Source organism: Oryzias latipes, chromosome 5, assembly GCF_053564925.1.
Source record: "Oryzias latipes strain Hd-rR chromosome 5, Olatipes_Hd-rR_3.1".
Classification (NCBI taxonomy): Eukaryota; Metazoa; Chordata; class Actinopteri; order Beloniformes; family Adrianichthyidae; genus Oryzias; species Oryzias latipes.
Genome location: NC_136241.1, coordinates 12315450 through 12336779, shown reverse-complemented (window position 1 = coordinate 12336779; position 21330 = coordinate 12315450). Strand labels below are relative to the sequence as shown.

At 38.9% G+C, this 21330-nt stretch overlaps 2 protein-coding genes across 4 annotated transcripts; one reads left to right on the top strand and one right to left on the bottom strand.

Moving 5' to 3' along the window:
• The first annotated feature begins 10 nt into the window (after positions 1 to 10).
• On the top strand, positions 11 to 16912 carry mars1 (methionyl-tRNA synthetase 1). 2 transcript variants are annotated; one of them, XM_004068766.5, is made up of 22 exons: positions 27 to 303; positions 1694 to 1784; positions 2296 to 2374; positions 3832 to 3963; positions 4260 to 4335; positions 4418 to 4602; positions 5091 to 5197; positions 5421 to 5537; positions 5979 to 6182; positions 7086 to 7287; positions 8573 to 8647; positions 8915 to 9085; positions 9840 to 9935; positions 11629 to 11746; positions 11838 to 12051; positions 13847 to 13978; positions 14201 to 14305; positions 14507 to 14702; positions 15305 to 15376; positions 15606 to 15632; positions 15830 to 15952; positions 16363 to 16912. In XM_004068766.5, exons 1-22 carry the CDS (start codon positions 201 to 203, stop codon positions 16510 to 16512), a joined length of 2775 nt encoding a protein of 924 aa, XP_004068814.1. In that variant the 5' UTR covers positions 27 to 200; the 3' UTR covers positions 16513 to 16912. The 2 variants fall into 2 exon arrangements, with proteins under 2 accessions (XP_011473173.1, XP_004068814.1); XM_011474871.4 differs by lacking the exon at positions 15606 to 15632 and having other exon boundaries at positions 11 to 303.
• Positions 16913 to 16989: 77 nt separating this feature from the next.
• ddit3 (DNA-damage-inducible transcript 3) lies at positions 16990 to 20830 on the bottom strand. Of its 2 annotated transcripts, XM_011474747.4 has the most exons (4): positions 20661 to 20830; positions 19322 to 19383; positions 18807 to 19015; positions 16990 to 18606 (listed from the first exon to the last, which is right to left on the bottom strand). In XM_011474747.4, the coding sequence occupies exons 3-4, from the start codon at positions 18960 to 18962 to the stop codon at positions 17836 to 17838; spliced, it is 927 nt and encodes a 308-aa protein (XP_011473049.1). In that variant the 5' UTR covers positions 18963 to 19015; positions 19322 to 19383; positions 20661 to 20830; the 3' UTR covers positions 16990 to 17835.
• Between the last annotated feature and the right edge of the window lie 500 nt (positions 20831 to 21330).

Here is a 21330-nt window from a genome sequence, read left to right as displayed (position 1 = left end):
TAATCTAGCTACTTCTCTTTTTACAAGCGACGCATGAGCTGTATCAAACTACATTCCACCATTGTTAACTAAGTTCACGCTGCTTGCATCAGCACTCACCGGCAAAGTTTCTGTTAGCCGCCTGGCTTCTTTCATACTCTAGATATTTTTTGTAAAAGCACTTTGAGCTGTTTAATAGTCGAGAAGCTGTCAACGGCCAAATGAAGCTTTTCGTAAGCGAAGGCAACCCTCACTGTCTGAAGGTGTTAGCAGCGCTGGAACTGACTGGGGTTAAGTGCGACGTTCAGTATGTCAACCACGAAGGTATGAAAGCATGGCAACGCTTTTCATTATATCGGAAACTTATTTCTAAATAGTTCAGTTGACAGCCGGTACGTGTCACTTTTCAGTGTTTGGTACATGTCATGACCGGCAGGTATGACGTTGAGTATTTAGGTTGGTTGTGGTTACTAAGCTAGTCGGCTACAGTCTGCTGTCAGTATGAATGGAGTGACCGAGCCTTGTATGAGAAGCGGCTAGAAAACACTCGTACAACTCATATCAGCTGTTGTTTTGCTATTGTTATTTTATTTTTATTTTATTGCCTTTATTTCACCTTTTTGAAGCAGTTTATAATTCGCGTTTACTTACAAAAAATATCCAATGTAAGTTATAATTTAGATCAGAGATGGATGGATAAATAAGTTTTTTTGTCAGTGAACAACAATTTATCTTTCAACACAGCAAACACAGTTGCATAAATAAAAAGTTTACAATAAAATTCTTGAAATATTGAGACGACTATTGTGATTTTCGGCTGTATGAATGAAATTCAATTGAATAGCTAAAAAAAAATACTGCATGGGGGATGCTTTATTTTTTGTAGATTTGTTTTTCTTCACATATTTAGTGCATTTCTAAAAGAAATATTCACAAAAGAATTGCAGTTTTCATCTGAAACATTGAGATTTAATCCAATTGGCTAAAGTAATGAGGCTAAACATTTTTTTTTTAATTTCTCACCATAGTTTTGAAACAAAAATCTTTTAAAACTGTAGTTTTTGGTAAAGCTGCAAGAAAGCTGTTGTCCAAAGTAGTCAGTACTTTAAGGTAAAAGTATAGGCTGACACCCAGCATGAGCCTCTTTCCAGATGAGACGACACATAAGTCTAATGAATAACAGAGCTCAACCCCACTTATTGTTGTAAATATACATTTCCAAAATAAAGGTATTGATGACTTAAAATTGTTCAAAAAAAATCACCATAATGCATGCTTTTGGATTAATTAGTACTCCTATTAAATCTTTCTTAACACTGACTGATATTTACATTAGACTTCATTTGTGTGTTAAAGTACAAATGAGTGGAACCCATAAATATAGTCAAAGTGTTTTTGTATATAAAGTAGAAATTAGTGGTTTTGCCTCTCTATTTAAGCAAGTAAAGCTAGAAAGTTCTGTAAAATAAATTATTCAGGTTAATTTGTTAGTTGAAAAACCCACAAACAACATAAATTTTGTATGTAAAATTAATAAGATTAATTAAGATAAATAACAGTAATAAAACATTTTGTGTTCCCAGATTAGTTTTTATATTAATGATTTACGTGTGTAAGTTAGTAAAAAATGACAAAGAAATACTTGATCAACCGAGACGATGTGTTCACTGCCTGAGAGAGTAATGAATATTTTTTTTGTCTGCCTCTCCTTTAGAAAAAGTGGTGCAATTTCTCAATCATCCAGCTTTGCCAGCTCTGATTCTCCCCGCTGGACAACAACTGTTTAGTGCAAACGCCATTTGCAGGTTGGTAATCCTCTCAGATCCTGCATAAAGAAAGTTTAAAAAAGCATTTAAATTAATTTGTTGAACAATTTTGGGTTGAAACGTGCTGGATTCTGTCAGTGAGTTGTTGAATTTCATTTTTTTTAAGGTTGATTAACAAAGTTTTAAATACACACTACAGTGAAAATGATCTGTTGAGTCAAAGTTTTAAATCATAATTCAACATTTACCGTACATACTAAGTTGAACTTCTGAAAGTGCTGTGAACTTTAGGTACATTTGTTAAAAAATGTCAGTATAACGATAGGCCTCTGCCAAATAATGTTCAATTACAATCTCAAAACTTGTACACCATATTAGTTATTTTTGAATTATTTGCATTGTGGAAACATGTTAATGTGGGTCAAATGGGAACTCTGTTGGCTTGTAATTCTCAGACTTCTGTGTACAAACATATGTAGATTTTTTTAATGATTTGAAAGAGGGAAAATAACCTCTCTCACATACTTACATTGCCTTTTTTCTTTCTAAGATACCTGTTTGAGGTGAGTGGACAAAACTACAACGACCACTGCAACCAGTGGCTTGAATGGGAAGTCACCGTTCTTCAGGTAAGCTTCACGTTTGATCATGTTAAAACAATAAATAAACATTTTAACAGCCCTTCAGTTTTATATTTGCTACCACCAGATTATCTCAATATACATTTACAGCTTCACAATACACAAGAGGCCATGGTTGATGCTGAAGTAAATACAGTCAGTCATTAGACTTGGAGGATTTGCTCCGTAACTTTCCAAAAATTTGGGGTCATTTCAGTTAGAAAATTGATTTGTGAGAGGGAAAACTTTTGGATGTCGGCATCTACAACTTTACCTAAAGCCCATATGGAGCAGTAATTCAAAATATGGAATCAAAAGAGAAGAAGAATACAATAGTGCACTGTCTTCAAATCACTTTCCCAATAGTTTTCTTATGCATGTAAAAAGAAAAAAAAATGAAGAGCTTTGCTCATGTCTGGACAAGAAAAAGCATTTTTTTTAAAAATAATTAATATAAAAAAGGCATGGCTGGATCACTTTGATTGTATTTTCAAAGTTAAAAATGGAAAAATACCTTCAAGAAGTCTGGATCCTCGTCTGTTCTATTTTCCAAAGTGTTTCAGAAAGGTTTGTCCAAACAGTGCAATATGTGACGGCACATTCCCTGCAGCTACACAGCCCGGACACTTTCTGCCCAAATGAGTCAACAATCTACTCTTTAGAGTTTCATGCTAGAACAGAGCATCTCTAAAGTCAACTGTCTGGCTGTTAAAGTTTAGTTGGGTGTAGGATTTGAAATTGAATAATAATTCCAGACACTTAAGCAAACCGACATCTGATTGCGGGGGGGAAAAAATAGTTTCAGTTTTCCAAAAGAATCGTCAAAGCCCAAAGCTCGACCAGAATTAAATGTTGAGAGCTGCACACCAACTCGACACCAGCAAACGGCAAATAATTAAAGGGATGTTGTCCAGAAGAGCTTACCCACCTTTGCTGATGTTTTTTTGTTTGAAGTAAGTGCTGCAAAGCACAAGTTTTCAAGTTCTCAAGTCATTGCAAATCCCTCATATTTAGTATTTGCAAGTTTTTTTTAAAGTAAAAATTAGAGTTCGTCTTACTACGGTTTGACAGACCAAATAATTGCTTAGGTTTTCTTTCTTTACCCCATGACTGCAAATAAGCTGATTTACCAGCAGTCTGTCTGTAACACTGGAACTGTTATTGAAAAGTATTTTCGATAATACTGTTCTTTAAAATCCTCTTACCACGCTTCATCATGTTGCAAAAGCAGAAATGCTGCAAAAAAAAAAACGCAGCAAAAAGATTAAAGCTCCGGCTGCTTCTCAGAAAAGCAAAGGACACGAGTCAGAGTGAGAGACTGAATTTGAATTGGATCTGTCTGTGGATCTGTTTGTTAAATTGAAGAACGATACTTTAGTGAGCTCACTTTGCTGTTTTTTTTTTTTTGTTTTTTTTGTTATTCAATGTCTTTCATTGGGTTTAACCAAACTGTCTTAATTTCCCAGCCTGCACTTCTGCGGGCTCTTCGTACGGCAGTGCTGCAGGGTAAAGGATCAGATGTGTCCCAGATCCTTCAGAGTCCCCTGAACTTCCTGGATCAAAGCTTACTGAAGGGAAGCAAGCCATATCTAACCGGGGTACAGTGTCATTACTTCCTGCTTAGAAGTTGTTCCTGGCTGAAACTCATTTAAAAGATAAAGAAAAAATGACTTTCTCAGATCAGATTATCTTTCGGTGTAAAAATACTGATGAAAGTCATTACATCAGATGTTTTTGTGTCTCCTGTGAAGTTCTTAACTGAACTCCTTTTCAGATATAACTAAAACTTGTGATCCTCCTCAAAGTTTTTATTTAGAAAGTTTTTGATTTGCTCAGTGAATGTGTGTTTCAATTCCTCTGTGAATAATGTGAACTCAACCGTGCCGCGTTTCAGGAAGCTGTTTCAGTGGCTGACATCGTTTTATGGGGCGCACTGCATCCCATTTTATCCGATTCATCATTTACGTTAGGTAAGTTTTGGAAAATTAAATGACTTTCTCTCGTGATTTCATTCATTTGTCTTTGCCTCTTTAAAATCCCCCTTTCTTTCAGGGGAGCACAACTCTGTGAAGACCTGGTTTGACCAGGTGGCTGCTGTGCACAGTTGTCAGTCTGCGGTGCAGAAAGTGCTGCAGGGGAAAGGCCTGCAGGCCATGAAGAGCTACATGCAGAGGCAGCCCGCTCCTCAAAACAGCCAGTGCAGAGACGCGCAGCCATGCAATAACAACCCTGCTGAGGTACCTGCTAGATCATCACCCAACTCTTAGACTTAAAGCGCTCTGACAGAGAAGTATAGATTTTTTTTTGAAGAAGCTCGTGTTGGTAGCCAAATCTAACATTTTAAGTTTTCTTTAAAGAACTTGTGAATGAACCAGCTGTACCTGTTCTTACTATTTATTTTAGCTGCCGTTTTAATAATTTAGATAACTACAAGGCTTAAATTCACCTCATTTAAATGAAGGATCAGGCTCTTGCTAAGCAAATGCTGTCTCAAAGTGAGCGTTAACTTGACTTAATGAAAACTAAACTACCAAGAGTGTTCAGAGGGGAAAAAAAACATGCTGATGTTGCATCAGTTTTTCCCCCTTGTACATTTCAGTTGAAGCATGGGAAGATCTGAGGGTTGTCAACCAAATTTAGCATCAGGTTTTCCCCTTTTAGAGAATCTTGGCATTGAAATTTGGTAAAGTTTTAACCGTTTTTTAAATAAATCTGCTTTTGTTAGAGTGAGGAGCGCCAGCATTTCGTTTCAGAAGAGGAGTGTGAAGCCGCTGTTCTCGCCTGGAATACAGGTTTGAGCTCCTGTCCAGCACCAGACAGGCAACACCCCATGTAAGTAGTTCAAAACTCCCACTGGAAATCTGAAACAGGTTTGTAGCCATTTGCAGAAATAGTTTACAGCTTTGTAGACTGCTTTGAGACTCGTCCTTTGTAGATCTGTTTGTTGTTTTTTGTGTTTAAAGCACAACCATCAGCCACTTTTTTAAAAGCTGGTTTGTGCTGTAAAAAAAGGTTCATTCTGCTCTGAAGTGACCCCCTGTTTATTCACCATCAGTTTACCACAGGAGGGAAAACGAAACGTCCTTGTGACCAGTGCGCTGCCTTACGTCAACAACGTCCCCCACCTGGGTAACATCATCGGCTGCGTCCTCAGTGCAGATGTTTTCTCCAGGTGAAGCTTTTATTCTGGTAATCTGTTTTTTCTGCTTTTTCTCTGTTAATCCATTGACACCTATTGATGCAAATATGCGTCAAACCACGTCTGCTCAAAAATTACCTTAATGAAGCATCTACTTGAAAACAAAAACATGAGTAGATATATTCTGCCGTTAATGTGATTTCAGGCTTTGTTTAAATTTTTGCTTCTTAATACTGGACTAAACCCTAAACTAAGATGATTGGTAATTTGGGTGAAATATTAGTGTTTTCTTGCTTGTTTTATGTCTTACAAACATTAATGAACTAAAACTTTACTTTATGCAATAATCCTAATTAATATTATCTCAAGATCTGTTTTCCTTTAACCATTTCCCTGTATCAAACGATCTTTTCTCTATCCCTAGTTTGTTGTTTTGAAACATAGTTTTGTCTTCTTTTGGTGGTCCTCCCTCAGGTATGGCCGGCTGCGACGCTGGAATATGCTGTTTGTTTGCGGCACAGATGAGTACGGCACAGCGACGGAGAACAAGGCCAGAGAGGAGGGCTTGACCCCCAAACAGATCTGCGACAAGTACCATGCTGTCCACTCCAGCATCTACAGCTGGTTCCAGATTGACTTTGACTTCTTTGGCAGAACCACCACGGAGAAGCAGACAGAGTGAGTGAACCAGGCTCTTCGTGGTTGCCAATGAGAATTATCGTAATTTCAGACAAACCTTCCTTGAAAGATTCTGTTTCCTTTTACAAAAACGTGTTCTGATATCCAAATTGTGGCTTCAAGATTCTGATCCTGACGTTGAATAAATGCCGTGAAAATGGATGGACACACTTCAACGTGCTTAAGAGTGACGTATTGTTAAATTGCGTAACAAATAAGATTAGTGTAAGCTCATCCTACATACGGATGCAGATGTCCAGTCGCGCCAGCCATACGTCCTTCTACTCATTTCAGTCTGAAAGACTTTAGAGCAGGAGTGTTGGATTTAGGTCACTGCTTGATTTCTGAGCGCGCTCACTGAACATAAGCCAACAAAAGTCTCTTCTAGAGAACATCATATCAACAAAAGTTCAGAAATGCGAGATGCTTTTCCATAATATATGGCTCTATACAGTAGCATGCTCTCTTTAAAGTCCCCTGCAATAAAGCAGTGTCATAACAAACACTTTAAAAATGTTTAGAAATGTTAGAAACGCTTGTTTTGCTTTGAAAATGTGCCACATAATCGTCATCAAACGCCAAGAGAGCAGCATCCAGTTCTTTGAGAAATAAAAACTGCTCTAAAACTTTTCAGGTCGTCTAAGTCTTTAGATTTATAAACCTACAAACTAAATGTTAGTCTCCTTTTTTTAGTGTTCATGTCAATCAATGGGATTTTTCTTCACCTGGTTCCTTTTTTTAAGACAATAATCTCCACTCCATCACCAAAAAGTACTAGAAACTTCTTGACCATTTCTCTTAACAAAAATGTCATTATGTTTTTCAGCATTTTAGCCAATGTTCTTCCCCTAAAAGGTCTTTATAGAAAATGTCAAAACTTCTTTCCACCCTCCTTCATTTCAGGATAGCTCAAAATATTTTCTGGCGACTCCACAAGCACGGATACCTTGTGGAGGACACAGTGGAGCAACTTCGCTGTGAAAACTGCCAGCGTTTCTTGGCTGACCGCTTCGTAGAAGGAACATGTCCCCACTGCAGCTACCCGGAAGCCCGCGGCGATCAATGTGACAAGTGTGGGCGCCTCATTAATGCTGTGGAGCTAAGGGTGAGTTGAGCGGAGCGAGGTGTGGATCTAATGCAAATGGAAGGTGGAAAGATCGGTTGTTGTTTAACAAAAGGGTATACAGGCTCCTCTTCACTCTTTCATTTTTTTAACCCTTTTTTTCTTAAACTGGTAGACGAGATGAACTATTTCATTTCCGACCAAAAGGTCAGAGTGCTTTAGAACTAAGACCTGAAAGGTGAAATGTTTGTTTCAGGTACATTTTGCTCCTTCAAACATTATCTGTGCACTTTAAAGAAACTCCCTGATCAAAATGGTGTTTTTGGTGTTCTTGTGACATTTTTCCTCATGAGGGACACAAGAAAATGTAGCTTAGAATTGCATTTCTGAGTATTTCTTTATTCAAATCGTTGGGAATCAGGAGCAGATGGAAAAATTCTGTTTGGAAAAAACTTGTAGTTATGACATAGAAGCTACTATGACAGGCCACAAGCTCCCTGCTCCGCTCCATTCTGATGCATCCACTTGTAGATGACTAGATCCATCTACATCTTTGTTTTCCTCGTCTGAGCTGGCATCTGGCTCAGAATTCTACGGCTGGATTGCTCCATAATTGCTCGCCATTTTTGTTGCACCGCTAATGTTAGGTTGGGTGGTTGAGGGGCTGTAAGTTAGCGGGAGAGAGAGTGTAAACAGAGAGCTCTTAGCAACAGGGACGGGAAGGGGGTGTGGGGTTGCTCCATGCAGGTGAATTCTTAATGAACTCTTGCTGCTCTGCAGAAACTATGTCCTAGAAAATGACTGTTGTTTTTTTAGGCCAAAAACAGCATAATCATAACTAAAAGACCACTGGGAACTCTTTGACAATAGATTAAAAGATTATTGGAGTGGGTCTTTTAAGTTTTTTGTTTTTTTTAAATAATAATGGTTATTCAAGTATTTTTATCAAGAATTTTCAGCTTTTATCTCCATCAAATGTTCAGCCTGAATCTTGTCTTCTATTTAATTTTCCTGACATTGCCCGTAAATTGTGGTCCTTAAGGGACTAAACTTGTTCAGAATTCTACAGCTGTGTCACACTATTGTTATTTACACATTGATTTGTATTAAAAATTAATTTCCCAGCCGAGCAGTACAATACTTTGTTTAGACTCTGTTCACCGCTTGTTCTGCTGTCAATTAAGTGTTGCTGTGGGCCAGGGAATCGCTTCCCTGTTGTTGTTTTTAGTGCATGAATACTGACATGGAAAATCCTTGTAAGAAGGCTTGGCACATTTCGCTCTAATAAGTAATAATTATAGATTTTCTTTCTCTCTCCCCCCTCCAGGATCCGCAGTGTAAGGTCTGCAGGCAGACTCCGGTAATCCGTTCCTCCAAACACCTTTTCCTCGACCTGCCAAAGGTATGATTTTCATGCTGCTCTGTAATGCAAAAGGCTGTCCGCATTTTTCCGCTTTGGAAGGCTTTTTGGGTCACAGTTAATTAGACTGCATCATTCTGTTTGGTGAATTTAAGGTAGTATTCAAAAACTGCTTGTAGAAAGCATTTCTCCTCGTGGTGATGTTCAAATGGAAGCAGTTTTGCTCCTTCTAAAGCGATTCTGCAGAGCTAAGACAGAAGCTGTTGTTGTCAGCATTTTCCTTCAGCCTCTTTTCTCTTCTTCACACAGCTTGAATCCCAGCTGGAGCAGTGGTTGGAGAAGTCAACCAGCACAGGAGATTGGACAACAAATGCCAAGCAGATCACTCACTCCTGGATCAGAGATGGACTCAAACCTCGTTGCATCACTAGGGACCTGCATTGGGGAACACCTGTACCTCACCCTGACTTCAAAGAGAAGGTCTGCTCCTTACTCTTGCAGTTGATGTCTCGGAGAGCAAAAAACATTTATATAGCACTGCTCCATCACTTTCTGGGGCGCTTGATATTGATAGATTTGCTGTATTTTGCTCTTTCCTGTTTCACTTTGTCCTGACTTCTTGCTGTAGGTCAGAAAATGGAGTAGAAGTTAATGCAGAAAAAAAAACAACTGAAGAATAGTGTTGTAAAATCAGACATGAGAAAGAATCGAAATCCACAAACATAAGGTGGTCCAGTCAATTTTTTGTTAATATTTCTGTTGTTGAGTGCAAAGGCTCAATATCCATAATAATGACTTATAAAAGCATTATAAAAGCAATATAATCATCATATATATATCTGATGCAGTTCAAAACAATGACAAGCAATTTTTTTTGCTTTTATATATGTATTAATGTAATGTGCGTGTAACTGTCACATTTAACATTTGTAACTGTAATTATTAGTACATCTGGTGTTCATTTCTATAGCAACATTCATATACATTTTTAAAGGATTTTGCAAGCTGAAGGCATTCTGCTCATGGAGATACGGCACAGATGAGTCTGACAATGCTCCACAGCTAATCAGAACGGAGGACACAATGTGCTGAAAAAACAAAAAAAACATGCAAATTTGCATTAATGAAAATCTGCGAAATTACTAAAAGTGAGCCGTGTTATAGTGAGGTACCGTAGTATACAGAGTATATTTCTGTCTTTGATTTGAAGTGAGCATCTCTGTTGTCTCTCCAGGTGTTCTATGTGTGGTTTGATGCCCCCATTGGTTATCTGTCCATCACTGCCAACTACACCAGTGAATGGGAAAGGTGGTGGAAGAACCCTCAACAGGTATGAAGCTGTAAGATTAAAAATCTTCCTTTGTTTTCTCGAGTGGGTGGAGCATATGCTGGTGTGTGTTTGAGAGCACATGGAGCTGTTATCTATTACTGCTGCAAAACCCGTAGATATGCATCATCGAACATAAATGAATACAGCAAGTAGTACCATTAACCCTGGATTTATAATTAATGCACTTGATAAGTGATCTCTGAGTTTCTTTTAATCGTGCCAAGGTGCGTTTTATGTTCCATTAGTTAACTTGAAAGAATTTAGTAAAGATAAATGAGGATATTCTCCAGAGGAGTAGATGCATATGAAAACACAGTCAGGGTGTAACGATTGACCAATTTATATTCCAACGATCCAACCAGTGCAATCTGTCTGAGGCCATTTGTTAATTGAATTGGTGTATGCCATTATAAAATTGTTTCAAGTTGAAGTAAATTGACTATAATGGACTTTGGAAAATACCATCTGGATTGAGAAACAGTAGGTTTGTTTTACTATAACATTAAAAGGATCAAGTGGGTTGTATACTGCCATCACAGCGAACAACACACATGTGATGTCAGCGAAAATGATCAGTCCATCATTCCAGTCCAATGTGTGGAAACACTTTGAATTTAGCAAAATCATGTTCCAATTCAGTGTGGCAGAATGTTCTAATAATATTCCCTTTGTATTATTTTGATGTAGAAAAACGACAGTGGGCTGAACTTTGTGAAACTAAATCGTGAATGTATTTGTCATTAAGTCCTTTATTCTTTGCTCACATATTTAATTTATACTTAATTATTTTACAAGAAATACAAGTAACCTGGAAAATTTCAGCTGCACTGTTGTGTACCAGGTATTTCTCTCTGAGTCAATTTAGTTGAATTTTTGGCTAAAGATGTCCTGGATCGATTAGAGGTCAGTGAATCGGATCATTCAAAATGAACAAGTATTGACTATGCATGGTATCGTCACCACAAATTATGGTATGAATGGAATCGTTGTTAAAATTAACTGTTACACCCCTACCACACAGTCATTAAGAGAAATCCTGGCAGACAAACTCATCGTTTTAAACTGACTAGAATTGCATTAAATATGTCTGTGATTTGTTGAATGCACCATGAATAAGTTATTGTGTTTTTGCCTGCTGTCTCTCACACTAAAAAGCTTAGACCATCATTGTAAAAACGATCTGATTTCATTCTAGTGTAAAACACAAAAGGACTTTACAAACATGTTTTTTTGGCCCCAGTTGAAAAACTCTACACTGCAAAGAATATTATTTTGTATGGAGGTTTTAACATGAACGCCCAATGTTAAGATTTCACATTGTATTTATTTCGTACCTGATGCTGTCCCAGTCTGCACTCAGGAATGATGTGAAATCTGTGTGTAGAGTAAACTGTGCTATTTTTAGCATTAATGTGAAACAGGAAATACGTCGCTTACATGTACATGTGGACTTGGCTGCAATCTGGTGAGGCTCAGCGACTCTGACATGTTCATCTTCCCTCTCTCCAAACGTAAAACCCCAGGATTGAGTTTCTCTCAGGAGTGTGTGATGGCCTGCATTTGCAGAGAGAGGAAAGGGGGAGATGGATGGGGGGTTGGGGAGGAGAGATAAATCCTCTTTGAACTGAATGATCTCATGATGGTCTAATATGATGTCATCCTAAAAACGGCAGTGTTGTATTTCTGCCACCAGGTGGAGCTGTACAACTTCATGGCCAAAGACAATGTGCCATTCCACAGTGTTGTGTTCCCCTGCTCCCTACTGGGAGCCCAGGACAATTACACTCTGGTCAACCACCTTGTTGCCACTGGTAAGAGCTTCCTCCAGTGTGTCGTTGATTTATTCCATTCGCTCTGCAGACACAAAAGGGTTTAACATCAACCTGATCCTTCATCCTACAGAATATCTAAACTATGAGGACACAAAGTTCTCCAAGAGCCGTGGTACTGGTGTGTTTGGAGACATGGCCAAGGACACTGGAATCCCATCAGATGTGTGGCGGTTCTATCTCCTATATGTTCGTCCAGAGGGGCAAGATTCAGCTTTCTCATGGGCTGACATGGCCATGAAGAACAACTCTGAACTTCTCAACAACCTGGGCAACTTCATTAACAGGTGGGTTATTCCATTCCAGTGGCTGTCACATGACTTCTAGTGTTGTTTAATTCATTGAAAAGATGCACAACTACAAAACTTGAATTGCTTTCATCATTCTATTATACTGAATAAAAAACACGTTTCAAATATGCCAGGGGTCTGCGACCTTTAAACCTAAAAGAGCCATTTGGTTCAGTGTCTTACTAACCAAAACTCAGTGAGAGCTGCAAAGGCCCACTTCACTGTTTGAAAAAATACACTTAATGTACAAAGACAGCACTGATAACCCCTTTGTAAAGTGCATTTACTTTTTTTTCCATTATTTTTCTTTAATAAGTTACTAGGTATTATAAATCTCATTTATCTAGTCGAGTCCGATTTGAAACAAACACAGAAGGGCTCCTGTTTATGCAGTTTATCACAGCTGAAGATGTATCAAGAAAAATGCACTTAATTTATGATTTTGTGGTCATTAAGGCATTCATTTATAATATGTATTTTATAAATCTTTACAATAATTAAATTATAACAGTTATATTTTTCCATGAGTAACAACTTGTATGTGTTTGCTTTTAACAGCAGCACATACAAGTTCCTTTCAAAATAAAGTACACCCAGTGTCAAATAAGATCCTTTAGCTACAGAAGATTTACTTAAAAAAAATGCAACTACACTTTTAGTCTTTTGTTCAGCATAGATTAGATTATGATTTTAGCTTCAACACTTAGGCGAATCGTGAGCATTTTTCTTTAGGCCCAACATGGCTCCAGAGTCTAAAGTGGCTAACCCCTGAAATATACAGATCCTCTAGTTTTACATACCAGTTCTAGATTGTTGAGTATATCAGTCACTTCAAGCTTTTAAGATTGGGCCAATCCTTTTTTATGTTGCTTGCAATTTTAACAAAAGTTTCACTCACTGTAAATATGCAGCATCAAGTCTAATTAGCTCAGATTTCATGTTGTTCTGCACCTTGGAACAAGTCTGTTACAGACGTAGCTATTAAAAGATGCTCACCCTAGTTTTCTAAATGTGTTTAGGATGGTGTAATTTAGCCCTAATTACATCGCCTCAACTGATTTTTAAAAGATCGGGGTTAAATCTCACATCAAAGATTTTCCCCAGCAAGTTTTTCAAGCTACCTTGATCTTCCTAATTGGTCTCGGGCAGCAAACGCTTATGTCTAATTGGCTCAAAAACATCTTTTAGATTGCATCCAGCCTGAAGTAGGGAGAATTTGGCTTCCGCCTGTCCCAGGATTTAATATGCGTGTCATTACGTTAATTTCTTTCTTTCAGATTTGTGGGTTCTCCTGATCTAAAACTGTTTATAAAAACTAACCAAGTGTGATTAGTTTTTGGGTTGTTTTTTTTTTTGGCCAATCAAATCAAAGATGAACTAACAATGTTTTTTTCCCCTCCATTATAATTAAAAATATTGAAGATTGACAAAAAAAATTAAAAACTGCCACACAGACCTGAAAACTTTAAACGTCTTACATCAGAAACGAACACAATAAAATTCCACCTGATGTACAAAAGCTCATCAAATTACGTCAGACACGGCAAGTATAGATGCAATTTAACAGAAGTGTCTGAGTGCACCACACTGTTGGTTTACACAAGAAAAGCTCTGAAGCACTGTAGTATATTTCACAACAAAGTCTACGATAATTAGCAAGACGAGTAAACCATCGTCATTTAGGTCTAGCGCTGTCTCCCACACCTCACAGCCTTTTTAGTCGTCCTCAAATATTTGACATTCGCCGCAGCATTCCTAATTTGTTTTGTGCAAATGTGTCTCCCTCCTGCAGAGCCGGCATGTTTGTTACCAAGTTCTTTGAAGGATGTGTGCCCGTGATGGAGCTCCAGCGCGAGGACAAGGAGCTCTTGGCTGTGGTGGGCTGGGAGCTGCAGCAGTACATTCAACTTATGGACAAAGTCAAGTAAGAACCTTTCGGACATAAAATAGGTTGAAAATTGATGATAAATTCAGCCAGAAAGATGTAACTTTGATTAAAAATAATGATTTTATTACTAGGGATAAAAAGGATGAACATTTTTTTTACCGTGATGAATTGGTGTTTGTTTTTATTCAGTAAAACTCATATTTCATGTATGTTTTCACTCTTTTTATTTTTATTTTCTGCCTTCATAATTTTCCCCAGAATCCGGGATGCCCTCAAACACATCCTTAATATCTCTCGCCATGGAAACCAGTACATCCAAGTCAATCAACCTTGGAAGAAGATCAAGGGAGAAGAATCAGAAAGGTGAGAAGGGTTAACCAGTTTAGCCTAATGAGCTGCTCCGGTAGATGAGTCTATTCCTCTTCATGTGTGGCAATAAGAAAGTGGTAAAAGGCCTTTTTATTTCAGTTTTTTCTATAAACACAGTAAAAATTGAATCAATTTGTCACAGATTTGTTTTATCAGAAGTCAGACTTTTTAATGTGATCTGCCTGCTCTCTTCAGGCTTCGCGCTGGCACTGTGACTGGTGTGGCTGTGAACATTGCCTGCTTACTGTCAGTGATGCTGTTGCCGTACATGCCACTGGTCAGCCAAACCATCCGGGATCAGCTCAACGCTCCTCAGTCTTGCGTCTACACCATGTTGCAAGGCAGCGGCACCTTTGTATGTTCCCTGAGCGCAGGCCACCGCATTGGTACGGTGAGTATGACCTGGACAGGGAATACACACGGTTCACACCTGCGCAGACACACAAGCCCCCAGTATTTTTTTTATGCTGGGTGATACAATGAGCATGCAACAGTCTGTCATTGTTTCAGTAAAGTTGAAAACGGGCTGTTTTTGTGCACACATATTCACACACACTCATAAATAATAGCCTAGACACTGTTTGGAGGAACTCTGCCTTCCAGCAAATGGCAAGTTTCTCTCGGGCCACTTGTCCCTTTAGGTTTGCCATCATGGTGACTCTGAGCCGCAGCCTTCCAATGATTCACTGTAACGCCAAGTCACAGTGCTTTCCAGAAAAACAAAAATACACTACAACCGCTCATGTGCACTAGACATTCCTCCTTTAGCAGCATTTAAAAGTTGAAATTGTTGCCAAATTTTCTCGCACATAATTATCTCCTTTCATGCAAAGATGTTCAAAGATGGCCACAGAGCCTCTGGGTGAAATGCTTAGCTGTACTGGCCTTGGGCTGGTTTGACAATAGCAAAGCTTTTAGAAAATTCCTGCATATGTATGTTTGTAATTTCTATCTTTTTTTTTTTTTGCTTCTACCGACCGCTTTCATTTCCAGGTCAGTCCCTTATTCCAGAAACTGGAGGCGGAACAGATAGAAGCTTTGAAGAAGCGGTTTGGTGGACAGCAGGTACTTGATGTTTATGATGCCTAATGGTCAGTGTGCGAGCTCAAGTCAATAAACTGATTTACAGAGTGGGCAAAAATAATACATAATACATCCAAAGCTGTTTTGGTAAATTTGCTTTTAATTGAGGCGTTTCTTCTTTTATAGGAGACAGAGACAGAGTAAATTTGTAAATAATGTATTCTTCGTTCGGAAAAAAAATAATCCCGCTCTAAAACCTTCTTGCTTTTAGCCTGAAGATGAGCCGTCTAATCTGAAGGTATCGTAAGTTCTCTATGAAGCGTCGGCAGTGTTGACCGCCTCACTAACACGACTAGCTAAATTAACGTTTGCTTTTTGAATTTTTCACGTTTTTACTGACCCATAAATTGCAGTAACGAATTAAGCACGAGAAAAGTGGTGAAATGATAACCAAGCAAGTACTTGGAATTCATTCTGATCTGTTGGTATCTTCAGGCGCCACTTCAGAGCACTCCCAGCACTCCTGCTGCTGCTCCTGCAGCTGCCATTAAAGTGGCAGCGGTGGAGGGGCTGGACTCGGAGAAAGCAGAGCAGCTGGTGAAGGCTGTGGCGGAGCAGGTAAGGTCACTGCTGACCCATAGAAGACAGTCGCCCTTCTTCATGCTCACGTCTGCGGTCCAGTCCACAAACTCCTATTTGAGCTGAACCGCAAAACTTAGGAGTTTTAGAAAAATATTTGATCTTCAAGCTTTTTTTTTTTTGTATTTTCATTGATTTTTATTTGAATTGATAAATTACTTTTAGTTTCACAAAACCAAAAATCTCTTTAGAAAAACGTATTCCAAAGCCTGTTTTACTGGAAATTTTAAATATTTATGGTTGAATCGTGCATCAAATAGTATTAAATTAAATCTCAAGATGAACATTGTTGTTAACCTTTATTTTATAACCAAATGCGTATCTTTTGCGACATTTAGGATAAGCATCTGGGAGAAATCTCCTAATTTGTAATATCTCCTTTATGTCAGGGGGACAAGGTTCGAGCACTGAAAGCCCAAAAGGCAGAGAAGGATGTGATCGCAGCAGAAGTGTCTAAACTGTTGGAGCTGAAGACACAGCTGGCTCTGGCTGAAGGAAAGAACCTCGAGCCCACATCTAAGAAGGGCAAGAAGAAATGATTCACTAAAGGAAAGCAAACACATAAAAAAAAAAAGAGAGAGAAAAAGGTGGCAGTTAGAGGTATGTTCATGGAGAATGGGAACAAGATGTACACTGAGAGATGAGGGTATTAGCTTAAGGCAAATCCGTGAAAGGATCTAAGACAATGCAATGTTGGCTGGATAGGGAGGCTGTGGTGAAAACACACAAAGAAACAGTCCAATGAATAGATCTGCTGCATAAAGGGATTTTTCCCAAATCCATGAAGCAGAAAAAAATGATTTTATACGATCTATACATAATTACTATTGGAAGATGTGTTGTACATCTAAAGTTGTTTTTATATTATCTGGAAAAGTATGTGTTTTTGCTACAAATGCCCATCTCTGATCCTTAAAATAAATTTAGTTCAGCACAAAAGTCAGTTCTCCAAAGAGTTTTTTCTCTCTCAAGTAAAACTATTAGAATTTTTAAAAAAAGGCGACCGAAAAAGAACATTTGGCACACTTTTTGTTTTATTTTATTGCAAACTTGCCATTACAATGAAGCATTAAATGAATAAAGTCAAATTGATAAAAGCCATGCAGATTGAACAATAAACACAAAAATAACAGTATGATGGCATATTACAGTTTGAGCCATAACAGTTTGTTTTTTTTTATATATAAAAATAGGAAATCAAGGTAGAAAAACTCTTAACAATCGTATGACATATCAATAGCATAGAAAAAGGTCAGCTCTGAAAGTAAAGCCGGATCTCGGTTGCTTTTATCTAAATTTCCAGATGCACACAAGCCGTGGGTTTTATGAAACAAACAAACTCGTACTCACACTTCACTGGGCACTTTCATTCTGTTCCTGAGCTCCTTAACTCTCCACATATTAGGGCAAATAATCTCTGCTAGCTGGATTGCAGCCCTTTAAGTAGGAGTTACAATTTATTGCAAAATGGTGATGGAAGATAACAATGAAAAAGCACTCACTAAGCACAACATTCGGTCATCCCTGCAAACCAGCAGATGCTCTCCATTAAGCTTGGTTGAACCATCAAATCTGCTGTATGATATTCATTTTTCCCCTTTAATCCACATGCTGAATCTTTTTGTTGCTGCATCGTCTCTTTGTACCATTTCATCACTTTCTTTCTTTCTTTCTTTCTTCTTCCATCTTTACATCCATCTTTTCCAGCTGTTCTTTAAGCATTACAAATGTATCTTTGGTTTTCTGCTCTCTCGTATGTGAGCCGTTCCTGATCGTCACATTCCCCCTTTTCTCCAAAACTACTTATTCTAAACAGATATGTTTTTTTTCCATCTTCCATTTTGCTCCACACACACCCCCCCTCATTTTCTGGTGTTGACGAGCCTCTCAATCAGAGCTCTCCGTGTCCTCTGCACTTCCTCTCCCAGCCTTTCGATCTCTGCCTTTAAGCGCTCATTCTGCTCTGTCAGCTCTTGCACTTTCCTTTCGTTCTCCTGCTCTCTTTCCTTGCGACTCTTTTTGGTAGATGAGTAGGGTGACCTCTGCATCGAGGAGGAGAAAGAGGACAAGGCACTGTTGGCCCTCTCGCCGGCGGTCCTCTTACGTTTTCCCAGCCGAGAGGACAGGTAGACTGAGGGAGAGGAAACCGGCGACGAGGGAGGAGAACAATTTTGAGATGGTGATTGGGATGCTGAAGAGGAGCACGATGGAGAATCTGGGACGCAGGGCAACTCCTCCTCGCTGGCTGAGGGGGACGCGGGCTGGACATGACTCGTGTGGTGGTGTTGATGGTGGTAATAATAGCCGCTGCTGATCACTGCTCCACTTGAGTCCATCGTTCCGACTCCTCCCTCACTCAGCAATTCGAAGAACTCAGGAGGCAGCAAGTCACTGCTGCCTCCTGTCGAGCTATCCCCATTTCTCCCTCTGTCAGCCTCCACCTGCCGCTCCTCTGCAACAGCTGGACTCATGCAAGAGGACGATGAGGAGGAAGAGGATGAGGTGTGATGCAGAGGCTGGGCGGTATGGATCTCCTCTGTTGTTCTGTGGACGCTTTCACTCATCGACTGATTTCCATCAGTCAGCCAGGTGAGAGAACAACTTTCCAGAACATCCAAGAACTCTGGCTCTTTCTGTAAGCGAAGTGGAAACATCACCATGTGGTAAATATCAGAAAACAAAAAAAATCCCAAGCTAGCTCAGTATTCTAGTTTATTTTGCCCACTCCATAAATAATGTAAACAATATAATAAAAAAATACAATGAACTACCCCTCTGGTGCTCATCAGTGCTGTGATAGGTTTTCCTTTTGAACATAAATTTAAATACTGACCTCGCTGTATGTGGGGGCGCGTGCCAGTTTTGCCCCTCCCGTGTCAGAGCCCAGAATATCTTGCAAGTCTTCATACCACGCCTCCAACTCTGCACCATACAACGGCCCCACACCAGGGGGGTACGGCGGGGGCAGGTGTAGCCACTCGGCAGTCATCTCGCCAATCAGTCGCAATGCACAGACACTCGGCCACACTGTTCAAACTGGACCTGAGGGGTGCAACAGCCAGAGCCGGGGAGGGGGTTAGGAAAATAAATATGAAAAGCAAATGCAAAGCAGCTAAAGGATGGAGGGGGAGTGACGTGTCACAAAGCCTACAGATTGTTCAGGATTTTTTGTTTATCATGGGAAATATTTCAAACTAAAGTGTATTCTGAATTCTGACATTAAATAATAGCGACAAAATGAAGAAAACGCTGCAAAATATTGTGTTAATTGTGGGTTTCAAAATAGATATCAAAAACTGGAGTTTACATTTAGATGTAAATGTAAACATGCAAAATAATCCAACTCACCTTTTCGAGTTTTCTTTTAATCAAGTTTGAAAATTCGTTGGAGATAATTTGTCCCAATGATTCTAGAGGAGAACAAAAACAGAAACAAGGAAAGATGATTTTAGATGAAAAAATAATCAGCTGGCGCCTCTTTTGACAGGTGAGATTTGCTGAGGCTTCAGAATCCAAATGATGATTTGTGTGAATTGTGACCAGAGAGGACTGGAAAACAAGAGGTGCCTGAAATGAAGCCCCACTGTCACCTCTGGAAGTGACAGGAAGGAAGGCTTTGCTTCAAATGACAGGATGACGAAAGCAGCTCAATTAAACGGATCTAAAAAGCTCATTAAAAACTGTTAAAATGCTGCCACCTTTTTTTTTAATAAACAAAAGAAGACCAGTGTTCTCCACGGCGCCCCCTGCTTTTGAAAAACACGTTGATGTCGATAAACAAGTAGTTAAAGACAACGAGGAGACATCAGATCTCCAAATGTCGACAGTGATTACTTACAGATGTCTGAACCAAAGTTTCTACCACGCCACTCAAGTCTCAGACAAATTATTTCACAGCTATTTCAATTTTTGCTCTTTTCAGAAAATATACAGATATAATGGGCTACAAGAAGAACTACTGGTAAAATAAAGACAAAGAAGCCTTTTAATAAATACGAGGTCGATACAGCTAAGGGTGAGTTAATGACACGTTCTCCTAATTATTGATTGACACAAACTATTATGTTTTTTCTTCCCAAATGTTTACGTTTTACATTTGGGATTCGTATCGACTGTAAGCCAGGACAATTACGTCATGGAAACGTGAAGTTCAGTAAGAAAATTCGGGGGAAAACAAACTGGAAATGGACTGAAAAACCAAAATACTAAATGTAAGCAACTCTTATAAAGAAAAAGAAAAATGATTTCGGGAGAATTGCATTGTTATTTTAAATGACGTTAAAAAAGGTCTTCAATGTATGTATCGGTTTTATATTTGTGGGAAAATGTTCGATTTATATTATTTTACATTTACTGGCTAAATGTAAAACTAAAAAATTATCTTATTTTGTAGCGACAATGAATGCCCAAAGTCGTTTGTCGCTTTCAAAAGCCAAAAAACTACTTTGATGCAAGTCCCACCTTTAAACTAAACTAAGCAATTGACACAGAAAAGAGCATAATGTTAACACTGTGTAAGCTTTCGTTGTTAAAAGTTAGCAGCTTTTCTCAAAATGGCAACGGGATTTTTGCCAAAAACAAACGCATTCCTTTTCTTTCCAACAGACTTCGTAACTGTCAAGCTACTCCCCGAAAAAAAACACTGGAAAAACATGCCGGGAAACTAATGACAGAAAGAATCCCTTACCCTTTTTCTTTTATTTGCTCGCCTTCTCGACTGTCGTGAACTAGAATGTAAATATTTTAGTAAAAATTGCTGATAGCTCATGTTAACCATTGTTCAGTCTTGGTGCCTGAATGTGATTTAACGGAAACTCCCGGCGATGTTTATATTGGAGTTGAGGCCAACCGAACTATGCTGGGAAAGGCAATTTCAGAACAACCTAACTTGAAGCAGCCGAATTGATATTCGCCTGACCAATCGTGAGATCAAAGGTAAATCCTTTTCCTTGGCGACATCCAATAGGGGGACGAGATAGGGGTGTTGAGGCGGGCCGTTTTGATGGTTGTTCACAGTAGACAGTATAGTTTGTTGGAGCTGCCGGTGTGATGCAGTCATAAGACGGCCAGGACGAATTTGGGGCGTATGGGAGTCACATGAAAGGAATGATGCAATGCTTGGCAACCAATTTCTAGCTGGGGATAACACCAGCAGAATCAGAACATGTTTTATTAAACACTGTTGGCTCTGACAAAAATCTAAAAATATACATATATGCACGGATATCTAATGTCGAAGAATAGTTTGTTTCCGGAACACAAAAGTGGGATTCATTTTGTAGAAAGTCATTCTAACTCATCGCTTAAGCGTAACCGAGACGATCGTTTGAGCGCATGGTTGTTTATTCTTGGTGTTG